At 57.6% G+C, this 7,905-nt stretch overlaps 1 protein-coding gene across 1 annotated transcript; it reads left to right on the top strand.

Moving 5' to 3' along the window:
* Window positions 1-5,000: 5,000 nt before the first annotated feature.
* On the top strand, window positions 5,001-7,585 carry CD248 (CD248 molecule). The gene has a single exon (XM_032282761.1). The coding sequence runs from the start codon at window positions 5,012-5,014 to the stop codon at window positions 7,307-7,309; it is 2,298 nt and encodes a 765-aa protein (XP_032138652.1). The 5' UTR covers window positions 5,001-5,011; the 3' UTR covers window positions 7,310-7,585.
* The last annotated feature ends 320 nt before the right edge of the window (window positions 7,586-7,905 follow it).

Raw genomic sequence — 7,905 nt, forward strand, 5'->3', positions numbered from 1 at the left:
TCAGGGCTGCCCCTAAGGAGCCTCCAGAGGCTGCCTCCCCCAACCCGGCCCGCCCTGCCGCCAGGCTCTCCAGCCAGCTCCCTTCCCTTTCCCAGACTATTGCAACAGCCTCCTAACTGGTCCCCGGCCTCCAGGCCCCCTCCACCCACCACACACGAGCCATGGAGGTCTCTTATCATGCCTCTCTTCCCTGTGGCCTACAGAAGGGAGTCCCAGACTTTCAGAGACAACTTCAACACCTTTCAAGCCAGGCCCCTACTCCCTTTCTGATATTCTCTCTTCACTCCTTCTCATGATCCCTGACCATGTCCCCTACTTCGGCCTAGTGGAGTCCTTTGTATTCTCCAAACCCATCTTGAGTTCTGCCACCTCAGTCGCTTTGCCCGGGCTGTGCCTTCTTCCTGGTATGCCTTCCTCCCATCTTGTTTCTGTTTTTTCGAGACTGAGTCTCAGTCACCCAGGCTAGAGTGCAGGTGCAGTGGTGTGATCTCAGCTCACTGCAGCCTTTGCCTCTGGGTTCAAGCGATTCTTGTGCCTCAGCCTCCTGAGTAGCAGGGGCCACAGGAACCCACCAACACACCCGGGTAATTTTTGTATTTTTAATAGAGACAAGGGTCTGGGCGCAGTGGCTCACACCTGTAATTCCAGCACTTTGGGAGGCCAAGGTGGGTAGATCACAAGGTCAGGAGATGGAGACCAGCCTGGACAACATGGTGAAATCCCGTCTCTACTAAAAATACCAAAATTAGCTGGGCATGATGGTATATGCCTGTAGTCCCAGCTACTTAGGAGGCTGAGGCAGGAGAATTGCTTGAACCTGGGAGGCAGAGGTTGCAGTGAGCCGAGGTCGCGTCACTACACTCCAGCCTGGTGACAGGGCGAGACCCTTTCTCAAAAGAACAAAACAAAACAAAAATAGAGACAAGCTTTCTCCATGTTGGTCAGGCTGATCTCAAACTCCTGGCCTCATGTGATCGGCCCGCCTCGGCCTCCCAAAGTGCTAGGATTACAGGCATGAGCCACTGTGCCCTGCCCCAATCTTTGGTTTTTGACTTGAGGCCTAACTCTCAGACTCTCCTCAAATGATGCCTAAAGGAGCTACAGCAAAAAGAGAATTGGAATAAGAATAGGAGACCTTGGTTCTAGTTCCACTCCTGCCACCGACACTCTTTGAAATCCCTTGTACCTCAGTTTCCACATCTGCAAAAAAGCCTACCGATTTCCAGAGGTGGTCTGACTTCATGAGGAAGGCCAGCAAGTGTTGGGGACAAGTGGGCTTTGGCTGCAGGAAGAATCCCAGCTCCCTGACTGCGTCTACCTGAGCCAGGTTCTTCATGTCTCTGAAGTTTATTCACGAGGCACTGTGAATGAGTCAGGAGCTTTCCAGGCTTGGGCATAGAGCGGGGAACAAAATAACAACCCTACTCTCATGGAGCTCACAGTCTCCGAGGGCAGAAGTTCTCCTCTTGGGATGATGTTACTTCCAGGGAACATTATATTTGGCAATGTCTGGAGACATTTTGGATGGTCCAACTGGAGGGATGCCACCGGTATCTAGGTAGGAGCCAGGGACACTGCTAAGCACCTTGCAATGTACAATGCTGTCCCTACAGCAAGTAATTATCCAGGCCAGAATATCAATGATGCCAATGGGGTTGGGAAACCTTGGCTAGGGGATGTTGAAAATAGATGCTTGGGGGCGCAAAGAAACATCAGCACTGAGACAAAGGATTTTTTAGCAGCATAATTTTTACATCCTGGACTGCAGGAAGGATACTCCCACTAGCCATCTTGCCACGAGAGCACAATGAACAAAGGAAAACAGACAAATTTATCCCTTATGCATTTGGGGTTATCCTTACTGCTGTATCTGATCTCTGTTGGCTGGAGCCAGACCTTACAATCTAAACTAAAACTTGATTGGCTAATAACTTAAAACTTTTCTAAACAGGTAAAAGCAATGGAGAGCTGGGACATGCCTGTGAGCACATCCAGCACAGATATCTTGGTTTAAGTACAAGGACATAGAATGTACTCTGTTCCTGTAAGCACGGCATGTCTAACAGCTACATAGGATAGGGCTTAAAAAGTTATTAACACACTTATTCTTTAACAAGAAAGGAAACTTTAAAAAGGAACTTTACTCCCCACAGGGAGATTTGGGCCATAAGCAGTAAGCAAATACACAAGTAAATTTTTTTCTTCTTTCTTTCCCTTCATCCCTCCCCTCCCCTCCTTCCCTCCCTTCTTCCTTCTTTCCTTCCTTCCTTCCTCTTCTCTCTTCCTCCCTCTCTCTTTTTCTCTTTCATCCTCTTTCTTTCTTCCCCTATTTGGCACCCTGCCGCCCTTCCTTCCTTCCTTCCTTCGTTCTTCCTTCCTTCCTCCCTCCCTCCCTTCCCCTCTCTCCCTCCCTCCCTTCCTTCCTTTCCTTCCTTCTGAGTCTTGCTAAGTCACTCAGGCTGGAGTGTGCACTGGTGTGATCTCAGCTTACTGCAACCTCTCTCTCCCAGGTTCAAATGATTCTCCTGCCTCAGCCTCCCAAATAGCTGGAATTACTGGTGCTCCACTATGCCCAGCTAACTTCACAAGTAAATTTTATGTCAGATAGTGATAAGTGCAGAGGGGGAAAATGCAGGAAGATCCAGTGGTCAAGGAACCCCCAAGGGAAGTGTAGGGTGGGGTGAGGTGGTCAGGGACTCTGGTACTTGAGCTGAGCCCAGGAGAAAGTGAAAAAGCAGAGCATTTGGATATTGCAGGAAGAGCATTACAGGCAGGGGGAACTGCCAAAGCCAAGGCCCTGAGGCAGAGTCCCTGGAGCGTTTAAGGAACAGCAATGAGGCTGGCGTGGCTGCAGCCAAGGGAGTGTGCGGGAGGGATGGATGAGTAGTTTGGAGACAGATCACATAGACCTGGAGGCCACCGCAAGGAATGTGGCCTTTCCTCTAAGCAAGATGGGGCCTCAGAGGGTTCTGAACAGAGAAGTGACCAAACCTAACTTGGATTTTGAAAGGATCCCTGTGGCAGGATGGAGAGGACAGGACAGAATCTAGGGGCAAGGCTGCTGGGGAAATCTAGATGGGAGCTGATGGCCACCTGGGCCATGGGTGGGCGGCAAAGAAGGTGTCCAGAAGTGGTCAGATTCTGGATCTGTTTTGAGAGTGAGGCAAACAGGATTCGCTGAGACACTGGATGTGGGGTGTGGGAGAAAGAGGAGTCAAGCATGATCTCAAGGTTTGGGGCCTGAGCCAGCAACAGGGTGAACTGCTCCATCTTGACTTTTGTCTCCTGAGAAGGAGAGTCATTCTGTGTGCTTCACAGGCATAGACCTTATAAGAAGGGACTTCCAGGCATATGGCAAGCCCTGGTTCTTGGTGGGGCAGGGGGGTGGTGGGGGGCCGGGTCTGCAGGGCCAGCCCAGGCACTGGAAGGTGGTTTACAAAATGCACCCTGGTCCCACCCACTACATACGCTCAGAAGACTGAGGAACATTTGCTTCAGGCTCCGCAGCTGACAAAGCACATTTGCAAACATTGAGTGCTGTGACACAATATCACAGCCCTGCTGAGCTAAAATTCCTGGACTCATTACCCCCATATTGCAACTGAGAAAAAAGGAGACCCAGAGAGGGTCAGTGACTCCCCTGCGGTCACAAAGCCGATCCACCTGTGGCAGAGTCAGAAGCTGCACCAGGGCAGCTCACCACAGGGCAGAGCCTCTCCCCCACCTCCCCACCCTGTTTCCAGCTTCTGCTAAGAGTGTGGTGGGTGTGCAAGGGTTAATCCACCAGCCAGCTCCCCAGAGGCTGTCCTGGGTGGTGGGCTCAGTGCACATGCCTCCAGAGGCCTTCAGGAAGGGTGGGAAGAGGACCCTGGCCAGGCCCACTCAGCAGGCCAAGGGGGCAGGGAGGGCTCCACACATGTGATGCCTGTGTCACATACACACATATGTGTCACTGTGTGCCCCATGCCCATACATGGCCTTGCATGGGTCCCCTCACAGCCTTGCACATCCTGAGTGCAGCCCAGCCCCCACCCAGCCCCCTAAACCATGCACCCTGCCTTCCTGACGCAGGAGCCCAGAGAGGCATTTCCTGTTTAGGGGCTGCTTTCTCTCCCTCTAAGCCCAGGTTCCCAGGGCCCCAGGCTGAGCTGGAGTGAAGAGAGGGCAGCCCCTGGCCCCCTCACTCCCCCAACACCCCACACATTGGCCCAGCTGGAACCAGAAAGCTTGAGGGTAGGGGGAGAGGCTGAGGCAGGGAGGGGCTCAGTAAATAAATGAGAGGCGGAGGATGCCTGGGCCTGGGTGACCGAGACGGTTCCATCCAGGGCCTGCCCCCGAATCGGATGTCTTCATGTGTCAGGCCATGTAGAATGCCACACCATCTTTGTATGTACATCTAGGGTCTTAGCATGTCAGAATGTGTGCACGTGTGGGAAGGGAGTCGTCTGCAAGCCAGCAGATGTCTGCGGTGAGGTGAAGAGACAAACAGCTTGGCAGAGAGAGCACTTTTGCACCGAGCTGGGGCTGGAGGAGGCGCATGCGCGAGTCTGTGGGGCGAGGAGGGCATGAGGATGTTCCTGTGCGTGGCGAGCAGCTGGGCTGAGACTGCTCACGGGTGTGACGAGGCTGCCGTGTCCAGATTTGGGTCTCTGAGTCTCTGGGAAGCGACCTCACCCCACCGCCCTGAGCCCCAGCTAGAGGGTCTCGCAGAGCTCTGCAGGCAGGCTTTTCCCACCTCCTGACTCTCAGCCCCATGGGGCCTGGGGCGGCCGTCAACCGCGCCTCCTCCCCTCCTCCGCCCCCCACCTTAGCGCCCCCCACCCCACTGCTTCCTGCTCCGGCGGCCCCCGGGGGAGAGGGAGCAGGGAGCTGGCAGCCGCCCCAGCCCACTCCTTACAAGGCCTGGACCCAGCCCCAGATCCGCCCCCAGCCCGCCCGCAGGAGGCCCCAGGCCCTCCCCCTGTCAAGAGCTGCCGCCGGGCCGGGGCCGGACCAGTCGTGGGGCATCGCGATGCTGCTGCGCCTGTTGTTGGCCTGGGCGGCCGCAGGGCCCACACTGGGCCAGGACTCCCGGGCTGCTGAGCCGCGCGCTTCCTGCAGCCCCGGCAGCTGCTACGCGCTCTTCCCAAAGCGCCGCACCTTCCTCGAGGCCTGGCGGGCCTGCCGCGAGCTGGGGGGCAACCTGGCCACTCCTCGGACCCCCGAGGAGGCCCGGCGCGTGGACAGCCTGGTGGGTGCAGGCCCGGCCAGCCGGCTGCTGTGGATCGGGCTGCAGCGGCAGGCCCGGCAATGCCAGCCGCAGCGCCCACTACGCGGCTTCACGTGGACCACGGGGGACCAGGACACGGCTTTCACCAACTGGGCCCAGCCAGCCACTGGAGGCCCCTGCCCGGCCCAGCGCTGTGTGGCCTTGGAGGCCGGTGGCGAGCACCGCTGGCTCGAGGGCTCGTGCACACTGGCTGTCGACGGCTACCTGTGCCAGTTTGGCTTCGAGGGCGCCTGCCCCGCACTGCAAGAGGAGGCGGGCCAGGCCGGCCCAGCGGTCTACACCACACCCTTCCACCTGGTCTCTACAGAGTTTGAGTGGCTGCCCTTCGGCTCCGTGGCCGCTGTGCAGTGCCAGGCTGGCAGGGGAGCCTCTCTGCTCTGCGTGAAGCAGCCGGAGGGAGGTGTGGGCTGGTCACGGGCTGGGCCCCTGTGCCCAGGGACTGGCTGCGGCCCTGACAACGGGGGCTGCGAACATGAATGTGTGGAGGAGGTGGATGGTCACGTGTCTTGCCGCTGCACTGAGGGCTTCCGCCTGGCAGCAGACGGGCACAGTTGTGAGGACCCCTGTGCCCAGGCTCCCTGCGAGCAGCAGTGTGAGCCCGGTGGGGCACAAGGCTACAGCTGCCACTGTCGCCTGGGTTTCCGGCCAGCGGAGGATGATCCGCACCGATGCGTGGACACAGATGAGTGCCAGATTGCCGGTGTGTGCCAGCAGATGTGTGTCAACTACGTTGGTGGCTTTGAGTGTTATTGTAGCGAGGGTCATGAGCTGGAGGCTGATGGCATCAGCTGCAGCCCTGCAGGGGCCATAGGTGCCCGGGCTTCCCACAATCTCGAGGATGAGTTGCTGGTTGATGGGGAGGATGAGTTGCTGGTTGATGGGGAGGATGAGGAAGATGAAGATGAGGCCTGGGAGGCCATCGATGGTGGCTGGACGGAGATGCCTGGGATTCTGTGGATGGAGCCTACGCAGCCACCTGACTTTGCCCTGGCCTATAGACCGAGCTTTCCAGAGGACGGAGACCCACAGAAACCCCACCCGGAGCCCACCTGGCCACCCCCGCTCAGTGCCCCCAGGGTCCCCTACCACTCCTCAGTGCTCTCTATCACCCGACCAGTGGTGGTCTCTGCCACGCACCCCACACTGCCTTCTGCCCACCAGCCCCCTGTGATCTCTGCCACATACCCAGATTTGCCCCGTGAACACCAGATCCCTGTGATTGCAGCCAACTATCCAGATCTACCTTCTGCCTACCAACCCGGAATTCTCTCTGTCTCTCACCCAGCACGGCCCCCAGCCCACCAGCCCCCCATGATCTCAACCAAATATCCTGAGCTGTTCCCTGCCCACCGGTCCCCCATGTTTCCAGACAACCAGGTCACTGGCACCCAGACCACCACTCATTTGCCTGGAATCCCACCTAACCGTGCCCCTCTGATCACCACCCTCAGTGCCCATCAACCCCCTCTAGCCCCAGATGTCCCTATCCTCAGAACCCAGGCCACCCAGCTTCCCATTATCCCCACTGCCCAGGCCTCTGTGACCATCACCTCCAGGTCCCCTGTGTCCCCTGCCCATCAAGTCTCTGTGCCTGCTGCCACCCAGCCCCCAGCCCTCCCCACCCTCCTGCCCTCTCGGAGCCCCACTAACCAGACATTACCCATCAGCCCTACACATCCCCATTCCAAAGCCCCCCAAATCCCAAGGGAAGATGGCCCTCATCCCAAACTGGCCCCGTGGCTGCCCTCAGCATCTCCCACGGCAGCCCCAACAGCCCTGGGGGAGGCCGGTCTAACTGGACACAGCCAGAGGGATGACCGGTGGCTGCTGGTGGCACTCCTGGTGCCAACGTGTGTCTTTTTGGTGGTCCTGCTTGCACTGGGCATCGTGTACTGCACCCGCTGTGGCCCTCATGCACCCAACAAGCGAATCACCGACTGCTATCGCTGGGTCACCCACGCCGGGAGCAAGAGCCCAACGGAACCCATGCCCCCCAGGGGCAGCCTCACAGGGGTGCAGACCTGCAGAACCAGCGTGTGATGGGGTACAGACCCCCCCTCATGGAGGACGGGGAAGGGGTGTGTGCTGGACGCATGGCCGAGGCTGCACCAGGGACCCATGGGGGCGCCCAGCTGGACAGATGGCTTCCTGCTCCCCGGGCCCAGCCAGGGTTCTCTCTCAACCACTAGACTTGGCTTTCAGGAACTCTGCTTCCTGGCCCAGAGCTCGTGACCAAGGATACACCAAAGCCCCTAAGACCTTAGGAGGGCGGGTGCTGGGGTCTTCTCCAATAAATGGGATGCCAACCTTGCCCAAGGCTTCTGACCCCTACTGGTGCCTGAGGGGGTTCTGGGAGGACTCAGAAAAAAGGAAGGATCTTCCTTCAGTTTGTCTGGGTCCTCAAAGAGGTAAGGTAAGATCCCTTTAAGGGAGGGTATGCCTCAAAGATTCTTAGGTTAGCAGGAGCCCAGAGAGGGCAGAGCCTTGCCCAAGGTCACACAGTTGAGCCCAGCAGTGGGAGGTTTGGCATGGGGAAATTTTCATATTTACTTCTCATTTTACCAAAGCTCTAAGAAGGTGGGGCTGAATCTGGGGGAGGGTTGTGGAATGAGGGCTTTTGCTGAACTGGAGCCAAA

This window comes from Sapajus apella, unplaced genomic scaffold (assembly GCF_009761245.1).
Source record: "Sapajus apella isolate SASKATOON/1434 unplaced genomic scaffold, GSC_monkey_1.0 scaffold14, whole genome shotgun sequence".
In the NCBI taxonomy this organism is placed as follows: domain Eukaryota; kingdom Metazoa; phylum Chordata; class Mammalia; order Primates; family Cebidae; genus Sapajus; species Sapajus apella.